The sequence below is a fragment of the Pongo pygmaeus genome, chromosome 19 (genome assembly GCF_028885625.2).
Source record: "Pongo pygmaeus isolate AG05252 chromosome 19, NHGRI_mPonPyg2-v2.0_pri, whole genome shotgun sequence".
Lineage (NCBI taxonomy): Eukaryota > Metazoa > Chordata > Mammalia > Primates > Hominidae > Pongo > Pongo pygmaeus.
Genome location: NC_072392.2, coordinates 50569189 through 50588608, shown reverse-complemented (window position 1 = coordinate 50588608; position 19420 = coordinate 50569189). Strand labels below are relative to the sequence as shown.

Below are 19420 nucleotides of genomic sequence, written 5' to 3'. Positions count from 1 at the left end.
AAGAACGAATTCAGTTGTCTAACCATCTGATTTTGATGCCTGCTGGAGGGTGGTATAGTGAGTGGCTGGCCCACCCCACAGGTACCAGGGCTGGACATCTGCTCACACCACTGCCCACTCTACCGCCTCCTCTTCCCAACTCACTTCTGACCACTGTTCAAAGCCAGGGGAAGGAGAGAATCTGGAGCCCTCTTGGGGAGGTGGCAAACTGGGTCATTGAGTCAGATGAGTGTCATATGGGCTGGGTTGTGGAGGACCTGGGGCCAGAGCAGGTCCCTAGGAAGGAGCTCAGGGGTGGGGTGGGAGCTCACGGCTGAGAGGAGCCTTTAGGAGTTGGAGGAGCTGGAGCGTGTGTGCTGGGAGTGGGGCCCTCAGTACACAACCTTCACGCCTGGCCTAACTCATGTGCTTCTTGAGGCTTCTTCCTGAGCTACATTGCTTCATCTGATCACTCGCACTCTGGGTTCAGGGCAGGTCTTTGAGGGGTTGTCTCCCTCACCCATCCCCTGCTGCCTTGCCAAGTGTCTGCCACACACCAAGGTTCAATAATGTCTTGCTAGATTGATTTCAAGTTGTTGACACTGCCTTCTCCCCTCTGGCCCGACAGTCTGTTTCATATTCCTACAGGAAGCCCTCCAGGACTGGCCAAAGCAATATCCAGGGGCAGGAAGAGGGAGTATCATGGGAGCAGTAGACTTGGGAAGCAATCCTTTCAGAATGGTGTGGTGAAGCTTGGGATGAAGTAAGGCCAGTGCTGTAGGAGGAAAAGGGCGGGGCAGCTGCTGCAACAGAAGGGGTCCCAGCACAGGGAGGCATGGGTTCAGTCTTAGAGGATGAGTAAGAGTCAGCCACCTGGACTCTGGTTTGAGGTTCTGCTCTCCTGAAGGCCTATGGCTTCTTCCCCAGGGGCCCCACCTGCAGGATGCCCACCTTGATGATGTCTTCATTGTCAGACTCGCATTCCACTAGGGCGGAGACGTCCAGGACGAGGCCATTCACCTCGATGGCAATAACCTTGACAGGGATAGCCACTGTCCGGCCAGTCAGAATGGCCGTGTTGATGATCTCTGTGTCCTGCAGGGAGGAGAAGAGGGGGCTCTACTTGTGGTCCCCTTCTGTCCTGGGACACAGCAGCCAAGGCCCTGGCTCCTGGCCCCCGCCCCCCGCCACTCCTCAGATGCACATCCTTCCAGTGGGGACACTAGCACACGTGTGCAGGGATAGGCAACCACCCCGCCTCACACTCCTTGACAGATGGTCTGCTCACTCAGGCTTTTGCAGGAACCTCAGGGTCCACCTCACTGTGCTGCCAGGAAACAACCCTTCCCCAGGCCCCTGCCATCTCCTCTTAAACAGCTTCCAGGCTCCTCAGGACTCACACAGTAACGTCCAACACACACCTGGCTATTCAAGCTGCCCTGGGCTGGCTCCAGACAATCATTCCAGCCCTACCACTCCATGACACTCTTTCTAAATCTATAGTTCTTTTGAACAAACTACTCATATTCTCACTACTGTACCTTTGCCCAAGTAATGCCCTGCCTAGGACGCACCCTGCATCTCTGGGAGGCTCCCTCCCAGGGGACCTCCAAGACTCAACTGCATTGCTACCTCCTTCTGCAAACTTCCCATCAGTGGTCCCTCCATGGTGACATCTCCCACCTCTGCCCCCCTGAGCATCTGCTGCCCTCATGGCCTGACAAATATAACACACATGCACACATGTTCTCACACAGGCATACCTGGGCATGGCAGGAAGTCTCACATATACACACATGTCAATTTGTACATATACTCAGTGGTTCACATTCTCGTCACACAAATGTGCACACATGCATAGACCCAGGCATCTTCTGGGCTGGTCACCTGCCTGCTCACCATGGCCAGGGGCAGGATGGCTTGCACATCCCGCTGAATGACCGTCAGCTCAGTGACTGCCCGCTCCAGGTCAGGCAGGGCGCCGTGGCCACGGTAGTCAATGTGCCACATGATCCTCCGCTTGACCGACTGGCTGGTGAAGTTCTCCATTTCAAAGTCAAGCTGCAGGATCTCCAAGGGGCCCTGGCCCTCCCTGCCAGGGGAGGGGAGGGAAGGAAAGCAGAGGATGAAGGGCTGGGAGCAGCCCAGGAGCTCAGAAACTCTCAGTGGGGACCCCACCCCTCCCCGGCAGCTGCCTGATGGGGCCTTCTGAGCCTTCTCCAGCCCATCTGAGGTGCTGTAGCCCCAGGATCCCACTGAGGGCCCTGGACCTCAGAGACCCCAGTGACCAAGCCCCAGCCCTCCCCAAGCCTAGCCTCCTCCTTCAAAGATTCCCCACCCCTCTCAGATGGCTGATTTGCAAAGAGGTGGGTAGATGCACCACCTCGGGCTCACCAGGGGGGCAGGGGTGTGCCGTGAGCCCAGGCCACATCCACGGTGGCTGTTGAGTGCTTTGCCCCAGTCAGCAGCTCTGAGGTCACATGCCACTGGCCACTCCGTGACTTGGTACCTAAAAGGGTCACACCCTTCTTGGCCTTCACCCTGGGATAAAGTGGGAGGAAAAAGAGGGAGATGGTCAGGCTACAGCCCAAAGCTGCTTGCCTGGCCACCATCACTAGACTGTACTTGGGGGAAGGGGAACAGATAAGCTAAGTTACTCTGAGTCCTGGATGTTTCAGATGAATGTTTCAGATGAACTTGGGGAATCTGGTATCACACAGCTGAAAACTCTGACCCTCGGTGAAAGCTGCAATCCCTTCTACCATATGCCTGTCAAGTCTTTGCCTAATCTCTACTGGCATACCTTAGTGATAGGGGACTCACTACTTCTGCACACATCCCATTCCTTTTTCAGAAAGATCATGAAAACTAGAAAGATCTTCCCTGGATGTAGTTGAGCTAAAACAGCCACAGGCTCTGCTGGGCAACAGAGAACAATTCTCTTCCGTCTTAACTGTAGTAGTTCTTCAAAAAGCTGGTGAGGCGAGTAGGTGTTCTCTGAATCTTGTTTCCTTCAGTGCCTCCAATTGTTTTTTGCCATAGTTCTGAATCACCTCACAGCCAGTCACACTCCTCTGGACACTAAATGTGAAGTGTCCCATACTAAATACAACACTTCAGCTGCACTCCAATGAACATTGGCTAAAGCAAGGTGATTGCCACCTCTCTAATTCTGCAAGCTCTACTCCTATTAATGCAGCCCAAGATCTCTGATGACTGATTTAACTTATGTTCACATTCAGGTATCAATCACTGAATGAGGCATGACCCTTTCCGACAGCATTTAAACTTGAAGGTAGGACACCGAGGAGACTTAAAGAAGCTGCAGGCTAATAGTGATGTTTCAGGTCCCACGCATAGTGCCTGGGGCTGAGGAAGCATTTTGGTGGGTGTCCTCAGAGTCACACAACATAACTCAAACCACAGATTCCTAGTGTGAAATATTATCATTTTTGGGGTGGACGTGATACAATTTAAGGCATTTTTGAGTTTGCAAACTGTGTCCTTTTCAAGGTGTAGAAGGACAGAAAGAGCTAGGAATTCTGAAAATTTTTCTCCCAACTCTAGGACTGGGGCAAATGTCCCAACACACACACACACACACACACACACACACACAGACACGATTCTTTTGGCTCCCAGCCAAGAGGCTGTTCTCTGGACCCCATTTCTCTTCCTTGGCCTCAGTCTCCTTGTCTGTAAAATGCCTAAGGGCCCTTCTAGTCCCAGTTCTATTATTCTGGACATCTATGCTTGTGAAACTGATATTTCCTCTTTACCATGATGCCATTTTTATGAGATCCAGAAATAGGAGCAGGAATGTTTGTTGCCATTAGACAGATAAGAGCATTGAGGCTCCAATAAGCGAGGTATCTTCTTGAGGTTGCTCAAGTGCTAAGTGACAGATCCGGGATTAGGATGCTGGACAGGGATACAGCTGGGAGGTCCCCCCACCCTCTAACCCACCCACAAGGAGTCAAGTATGCATTTGATCTTGGAAGGGAAACCAGATCCCCACCCATCTTCCCTACTACCTGAGTGTGAAGTGCTCCACGCTGGGGCTGGAGGGCGAGGAGGAGTTGGGGGCCAGATAGAGAAGGATGCTAAGCACTTCCCCGGGCTTGAGGGGCCGGTCTGGCAGGCGGATCATCAGGTTGCTGTCCAGCCTGTGCTCCTGCAGGGTCCTCCTGGGGGGCGGGCGGAATAGGCTGATGCTCCCGATGCGCAGCAGGGGGTGCTGGGTAGGGGTCTCCGCTCGGGCCCCCACCCCGGGCCCAGCGCCCCGGCGGGAGCCCCCGCAGCCCCCCGACGCATCAGGGGCGTGGAGCGTGTAGTAGAGCTCGGCCTGCTGGCTCTGCCCGGTCGCATCGGGCTCCAGCCCGTCCGGGGACTTGCGGCGGGCCGTGGGTGGTGCAGCGGGGGCTGGGGGCCCGAACCAGGCCAGGGGCAGCTCGGCCCGCACCAGACAAGTGGCCAGGCCCCCGCTGAGGCGGCAGGAGCTCTTGACTTCCCGGGCATCCCGGAAGGCGTGCAGGCGGACACAGGGCAGCCGCTCGGTGACACCGAAGTCGTCCCAGTCCCGGCCGGCCACGTAGAACAGCACCTGGGCCACCGGCTGCGAGGCGGGCACGTGCGAGCGGACGATGAAGGCCCGCACCTTCCAGTTCACTGTCAGGCGCTCGGGGATGTCCAGGGTGCTGGACGGCTGCAGGAGCTCCCGCGCCACCACCTGGCTGGTGCTGAAGGGCCCCAGAGAGACGTTGAGGACCGGCAGCTCCTTGGTCTGGAACACCACGAAGGGCTCGGAGCGCTGCAGAGAGCTGTTGGCGACCGCGGGTGACGGGGGCCGCGCCTCCCGCAGGAAGAAGGCCAGCCGCGTGTGCGACAGGCGGTAGCTGACTGGCAGCACCAGGCTGGCCTGCGGCCCCGGCGGGCTGGGGCTGGCCGGGTGGGAGCGGCCAAAGGCTGGGGACAGACAGAGGAAAGAGGCCCAGGGTGGTCAGGAGAGGACACGCTGGGGCCCCAGGGTGCCCCCAGGCCGTCTCTCCCACCCCACAGAGGGCTGCCAACTCCTCTAGCTGGGCAGGTTCAGCCTGGCTGTCCATCCTCCGGTGGGCCCCGAGCCTGGGTCAGGCCTGGCTCCCCGAGTTCCAAGCCTGGCACCCCCTTTGCTGGTATGTGAATTACCCTCTCACCCACTGCTTCATTTATTTACCTGCGACATTGGGGTAAAGCTAATACCATCGCAAAACCTTGTGAACCTTCAGGAAGTTCTATCCCCAGCGTCCTCACTTGTAAAACAAGTATAAAAATTCTTTCTGCCTCAAAGTGCCATCGTGAGGACTTTCAAAGTCGTGCGCATAGAGGGCTGAGTGGACTCTGGTGCTGAAAAGAGTCCCCGTGATCCCTGTGTATCCTGCACTGCGCTCCGTGTGGGACAGGCCTTAGCGTATTTCATCCTCAGATCAATCCTTTGAGGTACCTATTATTATGATCTCCATCCACGCGAGCAGTTTTCTATCAGTAACTTCCTTTTTGAGTGCCAATCCTAACATCTTACAGATAAATGAACTAAGGTGCAGGACATTTAAATAATTTAACCAAGTTACATGGGCAAAGGGGCCAGCAGTGGGACCCGAACCTGGGGTCCCCTGACTCTCGAACCCAAGCTCCTTAGTATTGTACCTGCTGTCTCAGCTGGTGTAGGGTCCCCAGGGATCCAGCTCTCTCCCTTCTCCCTTTGGCCACAGACTATATAAACAGGAAATTTTATTCTCAGTCTCCTACACCTAAACATGGGCCTCCTCCCTCCTCTTAACTCCCTCTTCCTACCCACCAAGGAAGCTGCCAACTTCTGGCAATTCCACCTCAGGCTGCCCCTTGTCCTCCCTCCCTGCCCCCATTCTGGCCTTAGTCCTGTCGCTATGACGACATACACTGGCCAATAGGATCTCCCCTCCTCTCTGGCATTCTCCTCCCCCACACAGTAGCCAGAGTATTTTTTCTCCTGGACACAAATCAGACATTGTTGCCCCTCTCACTCCCAGCCCAAAACTTGTTGGACACTGTCAAGGAACCCAAATGGAGGTTTGAGGTTTGAAATCTTACTTTGGATCTCCCCAAGAACCTCCCAAGTCACATTCCTCAACTGTAAAAACAGGACAATGATAACAGTAACGCTGGTCTTGCAGGAGGCTGTGTTGTCATTTGTTTTGTTTCTCAGAATCAAATAAGAAAGCACTCTATAAATTGTGCAACACAATGCAAATGTGTGTATATCAAAGAAGCGCTCCCATCTGCTTACAAAATAAAATCCAAACTCACTTTGTACCTGAGTGTGACATTCAGGGCCCCCTACACAAGGCGTCAGGATCCTTTTTCTCCTAGGACTCCTCCTCCCAGTCCCCTGCTGGTGGCTTAACTGGACAACTCACTGACCTTCACACTCATGGATGCTGCCTTATCTCCCCTCCTTTGCTCATGCTGCACCCTCTGCATTAGATTCTCTCCTTTCCTATCTGTGCACATCCAAATCTGAATCTTCCTCCAGGGTCCAGCTTCAATGCCACCTCCTTCGTGAAGCCCTCCAAGATGTGCCCTCAACTCCTGGGGGTTTCCTCAGAGCTTTGTCCTTCTCTGAAGGGACCTCCCATCCTGCCTGTGTGGGAGTTAGTTACCTACCTGGCCTTGCACCAAGAAAGCCTTCAACAAATCATGGCTGATCTACACTGAGTGATCTGCAGAGACCTATGTCCCAAAGAGGAGACTCCTAGTCAGTACTAGATATTACTTGCAGTTTATGCATATTTATCATTTTACCACTGTCAGTTAAACCTTGGCAGTTTCAGAAACATTCACATCCAGTTCCTCGCAAAAGCAGTGAACTAAAAATTCCTTGCTCTTGAGACTCTGGTCTCAATATCCTTCAAAAAAATCTGCAGTAATCTTCCTTGTTCAAAAACTAAGGCAACAGGCTTGGGGCATGACAAAGGCCCTTGGGGTCAGTTGTTTTAAGAGGTGTGGCACGTGCTCTCACCACTTCTCCTGTGGCATGCTCGGAAGGATGTGAGCAGCCCTTAGGACCAACTGGGGAAATCACTGGCAAGAAATGCTGGGAGCTGATGGTGGGGTGGGGGTGTGCAGCAGAGTCCAAGTGAGGACAGGAAGTTGTTTGCAGAGATAGGGAGAGCTTTTCTGGCTGGTGCTTGAGGTCTCATAACGTGTCCCTGCAGCCTGGGGAATGCTGGCCCCGAGGCCGACTGTGGAAATGCAGGGTCCACATTTTCACCCTGCTTTGGAAGCAGCAGCAAGCAGGCGAACCAACCGGCTTTGGGACTCAAGTGCAAGGCCTCTCCCTGCCACAGACTCACTGTGCAAGTTGCTTTCCATTTTGAGCCTCAATTTCCACCTCTAAAGTTGTGGTGGTGACATCAGTCCCTCCCCCTCACGGGGATGTTAAGAGTAGCTGAAAGACCAAGAACAGGACATCCTCTGGGACCTGCAGAGCAGCTCAGGGCAGGGGCACTGCTGCATGTATGGGGAGGTACAGGGCCTTTGAGTGCTGAGGCCAAGGTGGGGCCCCACGCTCCTCCCTCTGGGCTGGGAGAAGGGCAGCTGTGGTCAGTGAGCTCTCAGTGCTCACTATCCAGGCTGCAGAGGGACAGGGTGGGGGGGTACTAGCCCTGCCTTCGTTATCCATCCCTGGGAGACCCCAGAGCTGCTAAGTGGCACTTAGTCCCCTTTGCCCTCTCTTACTGTTCCAACTTCATGGCTGACCATCTGGATTCCTTGGAGGCACAGCAGGGGCAAAGACCACCAGATGGGCACCGGACTCAGAGGGGCATGAAGGAAGGGACTGGAGAATTGTGACTGCTTGCCCCACCTGAATCCCCTCACCCCCGGGGGGAGGAGCTGGTCTGGCAAAACCAACATCCTGGATCATCCAAACCATCTGCTGTTCTTGGAATATACTGAGAAAATGTTTCTACCCCAGGGCCTTTGCATTGTCGTTCCTCCTGCCTTGAATTTTCTCCCCTTGATATTCAATGTTTCTCTCCCCCTCTCTTTTCTCTCTCTCTCTCATCAATCTTTGTTTAGGGACATCTTCCTGATCATTTATCTAAAGTAGCACTGTCTCTCCCCCATCCCCGCCACTGATCTCTCTCTATCCCTTTTCCTGTTTCATTTTCTTCATAGCACTTATCACCACTTACCTCTATATTATATGCATGTGTCTGTTTCTGCCAACTAGAAATTAAGTTCCATAGGGGCACAGACATGGCTTTACTCCCTGCTCTATTTTAGTGCTTACAACATGGCCTGGCACATAGCAGGCCCTCAATATATTTTTGTTGAAAGAATGAAATTCTCTGAATAAGCAGCCCAGCACTGACTGGGATGCTGTGAGGGTAATGAGTTCCTTGTCAATGGGGCATCCAAGAGGAGACTGGGTGGCCACTGAGGGGAGGGCTCCTGGCACCAGGCCTAGCGGCTCTGGACCCTGTCAGCAACCTTGCAGATAAGAAAGCTGAGTTTCTGGAAGGGGAAGTAACCTGTATCAAGAAAACAGCTGGCATTCAGAAGAGGGAGCCAGAAAGCTGACATTAGGGCATTGCAATTTTTTATTTATGTCACTGTGGCCCACAGCAGCCTCTCCCATCACCACCATGAACCACTCCATCCTGCTGGGGCCCTTCAGTCTCCTCAGCATTGGAGCAGGGTGGGTCCCTGAGACCTAATACTAATCTCTGCTCTCCCACTCACTTGTTCTGGAGCTTAAAGGAACCTGCTTGATCTCTCTGGACCTCAGTTTCCCCTGGGAGGTGGAGAAGGCCCTGGAAGCCTTCTGGTATGGCTGGAGAGGGAAGAGGTAAGACTGGTGGAATGAGCAGATCACTTGGTCTGTCAAGTTTTCAGAGACACTAAATACGTGCTTGAGTGTACACACACGTGTGCTAACATGCACTCTGGCCTGCATCTCAGCACAGAGCTCTGACCACCAGACATCATGGAGCACGGCACGGGAGGAAAAGCTACTAGAAGGTTCCTTGAAGGAAGACAGATGTGGGATGGGGAGAAGGGAGGCTGATCAACACAGAGACTGAGGTCAGGCCAGGACTGGAGGTGGAAGAGAGGAGAGGTTGGGGTGGAAGGCACTGCTTGGACCCACCTTGGACGCACAACACTAAGGTGTGCCTATGCCCTCCAGACTGACCTGGGAGGACACACACACACACACACAGGCTGGCACCTGCCCGCCCCTCACTTCCACAGCAGGCTGTCCATAACAATTCTGTAGGCCTGGTTCTGAACCCTGGCTCCACTGTGCCCCCAGGCTGCAGTTCTGTTTTGACCCCAGTTTGCCCTGCAGACTAGTTTGCCTGCTGCCTTCCTGCTGATGACCTGGGTTCTGACTTGGTCTTCAGTCATTTGGGTCTGGCCCTGGGACCCTCTCCCTTGCTGCTATCTCCTGAGAAAAGGGGCTTCTCCATGTCTTCTCTGACTTATGATGGGGTGTTATGGGCTGAACTGTGCCCTGCCCTTGAGATCCTAACCCTCCGTATCTCAGAATATGACTGTATTGGAAGATAGGATTCTTAAAGAGGCTACTAGGGTTGAAATTAAGCTGTGAGGGTGGGCCCTAATCCAATATGACTGGTGTCCTTATAAGAAGAAGGGATGAGGATGCAGACACACACAGAGAGAAGTTGTGAAGACACAGTGAGAAGGTAGCTGTCTACGAGCCAGGAAGACAACCCTCACCAGAAATCAATCCTGCTGACACCTTGACCTCAGACTTCCAGCCCCCAGAACTGTGAGAAAATAAATTTCTGTTAAGCTACCCAGCCTGTGGAACTTTGTCATGGCAGCCCTAGCAAACTGATACATGGGGATTTGGTATTTCTGCCCCTCCTAGCCTCAGTTTCCCCAGTAAAATGTAGAGACAACATACAGGGGGAGGAAGACAGGCTGGGATCATCCAGCTTTTGCACATGGGGATAATGATGATGACTGAGGTGTTCCCAGCTCTCCCCAGCCTCCCCGACCCCTGCCAGACTGTGCTTAGCAAGGGACCCTTTCCATATGAACTGGACCAGCTCTGTTTTTCTCACAACCTCAAAAGACAAATACATGAATAGTGGCTTCACCAGCTCTGCAGGAGGGTATCTGACCCAACAAGACCCAAGAGAAGACTTGCATGTGGGAGGATGTGGGGGTCCCCGTCATCCTTCCATGCCCAGCTCAGGCATCACCTCCTCCTTGAAGCCTTCTCTGATACCTCTCACAGCCACCATCCTAGTCATTCAGCCCCTCCTCCTCTCTGCTACTGCTCTGCTCTGGCCAGCTCTGACTCTGACAGATCAGGAGGAGCCTGGTCCTGGTATGAGTGAAACGCATGTGATCTGGGAACTCTCTCATTAGTCACTTCTGTGATTGCTCCCCTGGGGCCATGAGACACTGGCTCCTATGTCCCTGTGCCTGCACAGAGGTCTCTCAAGCTATCTCCACCATTAGATGGCACATAGTTGTTTTTCATACCTCTGCCTAGCCAGCTGAACTGGGATATTGGTGGACACTGGGGCTGGACCAGCTTTGCATAGTACAAGGTCAGCTGGCTGAAGGAGAGGTGATGACTTGGGCCCGGTGGGCCCTGAACACTGCCCTCCCTAACCACCAGGACAGGGCCTCTATATATAATACTATTGAACAGTTGGTGTCTTGGACAAAGATGCCCAGCTCAAGTGGCACACAGTGGGTGCTTAAACAAATGTCAATTCCATACTTTTCTGAGGTTGGGGGTACCTGCTCAGGCTTGCCTTAGGTGTCTGGGAGTACAGCAGGGGCCCTCTGCCTCTCCCAGACAACCTTCTCCCCAGATGCAGAGGCCAGCCCCTACCTTATTGGGCACATAAATGAATCTCTGTGGAAGCTAGGGCCAGGCAGGCTAGGGGTGGGGGCTCCCCTGGCCATGTACCTACTTCTAATCAAGATCTGATGCCTCCTGCTTCTACCTCTAATTGTCTCCAAATTAAAACTAATCACTTGCAAATCAGAAAAAAAATTGTCATTAGCTTTAGTGAGTTTGTGGTTCAGGTGCACAGCAGGTGTGCCAGCAGGGCTCAAGGGTGCTGGGGCTGTGCTGGGAGGGAGCTTGGCCTGCTCACCTGTGTGTGCACACGCACATGCATCCACACCAGATGTCAGTGTTTAGGGATCTCTTAGCACTTGCTCCTGGGTTTGCCTGAATATAGGAATCAACCAGAGCAAATAAAACAACAGCAAACAGTGCCTAAGGAAGGGCCCAGGCTCATACAGTCAGAATTTCCAGGGGACAGGCCTGGTATCCATATGTTTATGAAGCACCCCAGGCATTGTTATCATGGCAGATGCTTGGAACATAGCACTAAGTAGGAAGGGTTGGTGAAGATGCTGAAGAGGCTGTGACTTGCACAGCATAACGTTGACATTGCTGATAGTTAATGGTGACAAGTACCCAGAGCCTAGAATAGTGCCTGGCCCATATAGATGCGAAACACATATATTTTTATCAAATCTACGAATGAATGAGTGAATGAATGAGAGGGGGCATGAGCAATGATTAGTGCCTATACAGTCAGAATTTCCAGAGGACAGGCCTGGTATCCGTATGTTTATGAAGCATTCCAGGCGTTGTTATTATGGCAGATGCTTGGAACACAGCACTAAGTAGGAAGAGTTGGTGAAGATGCTGAAGAGGCTGTGACTTGCGCAGCATAATGTTGGCGTTGCCGATAGTTAATGATGACAAGTACCCAGAGCCTAGAACAGTGCCTGGCCCATATAGATGCAAAACACATCTTTTTATCAAATCTATGAATGAATGAATGAATAAATGAGAGGGGTCATGAGCCATGATTAGTGCCAGTGGTGAGAATCCCAGGTGCTATGTGGTCCATGATGAAGAGGCCAGGAACAGGCTCTGCCCAGCGACCCCACCCCAACCCAGACCTGGAGGACCACAGGAGTGGTATAACCTAAGGGAGTAGGAGGGACTGGCCCTGGGGAAACACCCCCAACCCAGGAGACCTGCGGTGGAGGAAGCTGAGGCCAAGGGTATAAAGAAGAGGGCTCTGAACTGGGAGGAAGGATGCCTGGGTTCCAGGCCTGCTCTTCCTTGGCTGATTGGCAAGTCTGACCTAGCAGGTCATTTCTGCTCTCCAGGGCTGTATTTCCCCATAGGCAAATGGGGAATTATTAGCCCATGATACCAAATCGTTCTTATGGAGCAGAGTGTTGCAGTGGGAAAAACCTAGGCCTTGAGAAAGATGTTTCATTTTTAAAAAAATCAGTGATACCCAGTGTTAGCAAGGGGCTAAAGAACTGGTGCATTCCTCTGCCCTCCTAGTGGAGGGTGAACTAGGTAAGCTTTCTAGAAAGCAATTACAAAATATGCTTTAAAGGTCTTGAAACTGTTCGTGCTCTTTGACCCAAGAAATCCCACTTTGGGAATCTAATAAACAGAAATCTGCTCAAAGATTTAAAAATGTTGGCCGGGCATGGTGGCTTACTCCTATAATTCCAGCACTTTGGGAGGCTCAGGAGGGAGGATTGCTTGAGACCAGGAGTTCGAGACCAGCTTGGACAACAAAGCGAGATCCCATCTCTCAAAAAAAAAAAAAAAAATCGCCAGGCATGGACCTGTGGTCCCAACTACTTGAGAGGCTGAGGCAGGAGGATCACTTGAGCCCAGAAGTTCAAGGCTGCAGTGAGCTACGATCATGTCACTGCATTCCAGCCTGGGCAACAGAGTGAGACCCTGTCTCTAAAACAAACAAACAAAAAACAAAAAAATTTACATAGATGTTCACTGTAATGCTATGTTTATAGTAAAAAATTAGAAACAACCTAAATGTCAAAAGCAGAGTTAGATTAAATAAATGCAAATGCATAAAAATGGATATATGCAGCCATTGTAGATCAAGTTTTCAAAAATAATATTTACTTGAATGGGAAAATGTTCACAAAATAGTGCAAATTAACAAAGCAGGGCATTAAACTGGCTATATGGCATAATACCAATTTTATGTAAAAAGATGTAAACACTGGGAAGAAATGTATCAAAATGCTAATGGTGGTTATCTCTAGGGGGTGGGGATTATGGATGATTGCTATTTTTTACTTTATGTTTTTATGTATTTTCCAGTTGTCTGCAATGAACACACATTGCTTGTAAAATTAGAAAGGGAACAATAAATGCCATTAAAAATAAATGAAAGTGTTTGAAGTTGTTCCAAGAATTTTTTTTTAAAGAGGAAATCCTAAAAAAAAGAAGAAAGAACCTGTTTGGCTTTGGAGTCACATAAACTCTCACTCAAATTCCAGCTCCCTCATAGCTGTGTGTCCTTGGGCAAGTTACTTAACCTCTCAGACCCTTGATTTCCATACCTGTGAAATGAAGATCTTAGAACCTATTTCACAGAGTTGTGATTAAATAAGCAAATTGCTTGCTTGGTGTAATTTCTGGTACAAAGTTGGTGCTCAGTGTTCATTCGTTCATTCATTCATTCATTCATTCAACATTTATTGGTTATTTAGTTCTGAGAGGAGGGAAGTGCTGACCTGTTTTTCTCCTGCACTTGGTGCATTGTCTGGCTGAGGCAGGTCTTCTGCCAAGGTCGGTTAAGTTAAATAAGACAAGTACAGAGATGACAGGCCCATGGAGCAGTGTCCCAAAGGCCTCCTAGAGGCACCGAGGCTGGAAGGAGTGCCAGCTGTTGAGGGGCTCTAGAATTTGGCCCAGAAGGCTCTGTCACTGATCTGCTGCGTAACCTTGGGCAGTTTCTTTCCTTTCTCCGGGCCTCAGCTTCTTTCTTTGGGAGAAGAGGATGGTCCCTGATCTGCATGCCACACGGGTGACCTAGAAGTGGGTAGGGGTTATGTCTGCAGGGAGTTCTGGACTAGGTAGCAGTCAGCTGGCTGAAGGAGAGGTGATCACTGGGGCCCAGTGGGCCCTGAACACTGCCCTCCCTAAGCACCAGGACAGGGCCTCTATGTATAATACTATTGAACAGTTGGTGTCTTGGACAAAGATGCACAGCTCAAGGAGCAAACAGAGGTTAAAACCCAGCCCCGGCTCTGCTCGCCAAGCCCGGTGCCTAGTGAGGGGCTGCTTTTGTATCTTTCTAAATTGCACAAAGATACCATCTAAGCTGGTCCCCACAGGCATGTCCCCACCCCAGGCTGGAGCTGCAGTAAGCCACATTGGGCCAGAGGGGAGAAGAGGGGTCCAGTCCAGAGACAGAGGGATGAGTGCTTCCCTGAGGTCTGGGGTCTGAGGGAGATGTCCACCCCATCCCCAGCCCTGTAGCTCCTCCCTCCTCCAAAGCAGCTCAAACCTTCCCCACCACGAAGCTGCAGACCCATCTCTAGGACCAGCCTGGGTTCTCCTCTGGCACAGGCTGGTGGCTCCTTCATCAACTTGGAGGCTCCACTTTCCTCTCTCCGCTGTATTCCCAACACTGAGTGCCTCTGGGTGACTGCAGCCTGGGCTGGGCTAGGAGCAGCAGGAGCCCCAGAGCAAGGACATGCAGCCAGGGAATACATAATCACTGACTCCATGCTGTGGCCACTCCCCCAGTGGGTGGGTGGGAGGAAGAGCCACTGAAGCCACCAGCAGCCAGCAGCCCCCAGATGGCTCTTGCCCACTCCCTGGCAGGTTGTAAATCCTGGAGAAGCAGCTTCCCAGTACTGTCATCCACCCCACCCCCACGCCTGGCTGGAACCCAATGTTGGAATAAAAGTCAGCTGTGGGGAGGGGCCAGCAGGAGGGGCGCCCCTCCTCCACTTTGCCCTGAATCCCCTCCCAGGAGACCTCCTGCCTGCTGACTCCCAGCAGCTCTGGTTTCCTGCCATCTGCCTGGGAACTCCCCATCTCTTAGCTGAAGGGATGTCAGGGTCCCTCCCCTACCCCTACACCTTACAGATGAGAAAAAAGGGTCACAAAGGTTTGGGTCAGGCTGGCTCTGTCATTTCTTAGCTGTGTGATCATGGGCAAGTGGCTTCACATCCCCCACCTCAGTTTCCTAAACTGTACAATGGAGTGAGAATAGCCCCTTTTTCACTGACTTGCTTTGCTAACAAAATGCCTATGTTATAAGATTACCTGTGAAATGTTTCAGCGGTGTCTGGCACACAGGAAGCCCTCTTTAAATGTTAGCTGTTCTCTGAGTGTTATTATCATCGTCATTAAATGGATCCCCCACACGGCCTCCTGAGTCAGGAGGCAGAGATCCTCCAAGACCCAGCCACCGACTCCCCTCTCTCCTATATGTGAACCCAATGTGAATCCTCTTGTGCTCTGATTGAGGCTCAACTTGCCTGCCGCTAAGGGTGGAGACCCTGCTGTTTCTTTTAATCCCTGGCACCTAGCACAGAGCCTTACACGTGGTCTGTGCTGAACAGAGGATTGTCGAGTGAATGAGTGAGTGAAGGAATGACTGGGATGGCCCTGGAAGGTGGTTGTGGTTGTGTCTGCTAACACACACATACACATCTGTGCCAGTCTTCCCCTTGCAGGCAACCTTGCTGTACCCCATCCTGGGACATCTATCCTAAACTGGCCACTCCTTTTGCTCCCTCAGCCTAAAGCCAGACCAAGGCTGCTGCTCAGTGTGACTTCCCCATCTTTGAGAGTAAGGAAGGAAGGAAATCACAGAGACCTAGGCAGAGGAATCGGGGAGGGGGGTACTAAACTACAGATTGGTGAATGAAAGAATGAATCAAGCTCAGCTAACTTGGGGGCTAGGTCTGCTTCCTGAAAGCCTGAAGGAGGACAAGGGTACCAGAAGGACAGGTGGCCATGAGACCCCAAGAAGCTGCCACCAGGACAGCCCCTGAACTGGCCTCCTAGTCCTGCTCCTGGGGAAACCCAGGGAGGGAAGACTTGCTGAAAGCATACAGCAAGGTAGTATGAGAGACTTACTGAAAACCAGGGCTCTTGTTTCCCAGTTCCCTGCTAGTCTCAGGGGTACCTTCCTCTGGCCCCTGGAGCCTTGCCCCCTATGGGGAAGCAATCCCAAGAGGAGGCCAAGGAAAGGTTCCCTGGTCCTGGGAGATCAGCTGGGCCATGGTCCCTCCCTTCCCCTCTAGACTCTGCTCCCGTGGGATCCTGTAAGCTGCACATGGCACTGAGGGGCAGGGCCCCGGAGCACATCATAGAGAAGGAGGGTGAGAAGGAGTAGTTCAGGATAGGGTGATGTGGACCTCTGGGGGCAAGGACTACAACATGTACATGTACAACACAGGCTGGTGTCCCTGGGCTGGAGGGGTCCCAAGGCAGGAGGGGCTTGGAGTTTGGAGGCCCAGTTGTTGCATGGAGAGTCCAGGCAGAGGAGAGATATCAGATGTAGGGACAGAAGCTCTGGCCCTTCCAAGTGCACAGTGACCCCAGGCCCTCTGCGGTACCTGCTCTGTGAGCCTGCCGGGCAAGTTGTGAGCCTGTGTCTGTTAGTCTGTCTGCATCTGTGATTTCAGGATCAGGACGAGAGACATCAACAGGCTTATGAAGACAAGAAAGGCTTTGTACTTCTAGTCAAGCATCGCTTACCCCTGGGAACAGCTCTTTTATTTCTGAAACACTGGAGGGACCCCATCTTCACCCTTACCCCAGCAGCAACCTGCAGGGCAAACCCTTGGCCCTAGACCTCAGTCTGCCTAGCTGTAATGGGCTCTGATGTGAGGTCCCTTTTGTGATGGAAAGGGCTGCGTGGGGGTCTCAGGGATGTAGGAATAGGGGTCAGGAGGTTTATTTGTCACCAGGTCTGGAGGCCAGTGGCTGTGTGGCTAGAGACAAAAAGACACTGTTGAAGAGCCTCTCGTTCCTAGTGGAAAAGACACTCCCTACCACCCGGCTGCCCGGTGCCCAATTCAGGCCACATGAAACAGAGGGCTACCTGCTCCAGCCAGCATGCTGAGAGCCCTCACCTTCACCCCCAAGCACCCTAGCCTCCTGTGGGGCTCAATTTCTCGGATCTCAGGATGACCACGAGGGAATGGGGGAACAAGGCAAAGAGGCCACACTGATGTGCTCATGGGAAGGGCCTTTGGAGACAATGGCCTGCTTTTGCCAGCCTAGTCCTCAGCCAAAAAGAGTGGGTTGTGTTTGGGGGCGAGGGGTGTCAGGGAAGGCAGCAGCAAGGACAACCTCCTGAGGATCAGGCCCCAGGGAGAGGGTCTGGACTACCTACTACAGTCACGCCAGAGAGGAGAACTGCCACCAACCCCCCAGGGCCTGGAGCGTAGGCTTGACCTGCTCTGCTGGGCTACCTACCCATGGAGGGCTGGGGGAGGGAGAGAGACCCCCGAAATAAGGCAAGGGTGCAGAAGCTAGAGAGAAGGGCTGAGAACAGGGGAGAGGGAGAGAAAGCTAGGGTTCAAAGAAAGAGATAGGGGGAGGCGGAGAAAGAGGGGACAGAGAGGAAGGAAATAGGAGATAAGCCTGGAGACAGAAAATAGAGAAAACCCTATCCTGGAGTGGGGGGAGGCGGTGGGGGGCTTAGGGACAGCTGGACGGAGTAGTAGTGAGGTAGAGCCAGGGCCAACCAAGAAGGCGCAGGAGGGAACCTGAACAAACCTGCACAGCCCTGGCCTGGGAACCCAGCCAGCTAAGCAGGAGCAGCGGGGGAGGGGAGTGCGGGGGAGGGGGCTGCTCTCAGAGTTACACTAAATGACTAATGTGCATTATCCTAATTATAGCGGAGCAAGCTGAGCCTTCCCACTGGCGCAGCCGCCTGCATCTCCTAATAAACAATTAGCAAAAAGAATGTAAGAACGTGTGTGTGTGTGTGTGTGTGTGTGTGTGGAGAGAGAGAGAGAGAGAGAGAGAGAGAGAGTGTGTGAGTGCCACCATAGGCCTGCAGTGGGTGGAGAAGGGTTTGGAGCGGGGCTTTGGGAGGGGAGGCTCTGGGGGGAAGCTGGGGAACCACCTCACCCCTCCAGCCCATTCAGCCCTGGGCAAGGTAAGAGCTGCAACAAACAGCAGCCCTAGAGGTGTAGGGTGGGGGACATGGGGTCCCCCTAACATTTAGAGGCTGCCTCTGGAGTGCTAGGTACTGGCTGAGTGTCACCCCAACCTCACAATAACTCTGGGGAAACTGCAACTTTCCCACTCCACCCCCCCCCCCAATGATGGAACCAAAGCTGAGAGAGGCTGAGAGGCTTGCCCAAAACACACAGCTGAGGTTAGGCCCCACCGGCCCTCCTGATTTCCCTGGTCCTGGGCTCATTTCATGGGAGCAGTGAGCCTGGAAGTTGGGGACCAGGCGTAGAGATCCCCTGAGCTATGATCCCAGACCTGAGCTGGAGGTGGGCTTGGTCATGAAGGTGGGACTTCCTCACTGCTCTGCCAGGCACTTGTGCGTGAATGATCTCTGATGTTTTGACGACATTCCTGAGACTTGGACCATCTTCTGTTGCCTGTTTTAACTGAGGCCTAGAAAAGGGAAGATATTTGTTCAAGATCCCAGAGGTTTAGTGGCAGAGAGTGGGCTTTGGAACTCATACTCCTACCCCCCTGAGTGGGGGCTCTGCCAGGGCTCCACAGCTGGGTCCCATGAGCCAAGGCCCCTGATGGAAAAGCCAGGGCATTTCCAGGTGGGGAGGAGAGTGAAGAAACAGCAGAGCACATTCCAAGCCCCTCTAGGCACCTGCCCCTGGAGGAGGAGCCTGCTTTCCTCAGCCCTGAATTGACCCCTTCCTTTCTGCGCTTTGAGTCTTAGCTTGGTTTCCCTGACTCAGTTACATGCTGTCTACTTTCCTAGTGTCTTCAGTGGCCTCCAACTCAGGGCCAGGTCACATGAAGCCTAGAGAATTGGGTGGCTGGGAAGGACAGCCCCCTTCCTGAGCTGGTCCCTAAGCAGCAGGTGTGTGTGCGTTGAGAGTAGGGCAAACTCTGGGGGCCTAGGGCACTGCCACCTGCCAGGGGTGACTTGGGCCTCAGTTCACCACCTGTGGAATAAGTAGGCTGACCAACTTGTCCTGGTTTGCCTGAGACTATTACAGGTTTAATAGTAGACCTTCAGTCCCAGGCCAACTGGGACAGTTAGTCACCCTCAGAATGAGGCTAACCTTCCTTCTCTGCCCCACAGGGTGGTGACAAGGCCCAGAAAAGAGACCTGCAATGTGTGCAGAGGTGACTGGGGACTGGGCCACTTTCTTCTGTTGGAAGCCCCTGGAATCATCACCGTGAATTCAAGACACTTAGTCTTTGAACCTCAGCTCCCCTATCTACAAAATGGGACCAACAAAACCTACCCATACACAATTGTTGTGGAGTGAATATGGGAATCCAGGCAGAGTGCTTCTCCTGGACCCTGGCTCACACGTGACGTCCCCACTCTCCAGCTGCCTGGTCTTCCCCACAGAGCCCTCTCGGATGGGCTCTTCCCTGTTCTAACCACCCCAC

General features: G+C 52.8%; 1 protein-coding gene across 1 annotated transcript in view; it reads right to left on the bottom strand.

Moving 5' to 3' along the window:
- TMEM132E (transmembrane protein 132E) overlaps nt 1–19420 on the bottom strand; it is a 59847-nt gene that overhangs the window by 8222 nt on the left and 32205 nt on the right. Inside the window, exons 2-5 of the mRNA XM_054458584.2 lie at nt 4014–4944; nt 2374–2520; nt 1879–2071; nt 931–1074 (exon numbers count right to left, since the gene is read on the bottom strand). Of these exons, the coding sequence (XP_054314559.2) occupies nt 931–1074; nt 1879–2071; nt 2374–2520; nt 4014–4944 (1415 nt within the window). The remainder of the gene's footprint in view (nt 1–930; nt 1075–1878; nt 2072–2373; nt 2521–4013; nt 4945–19420) is intronic.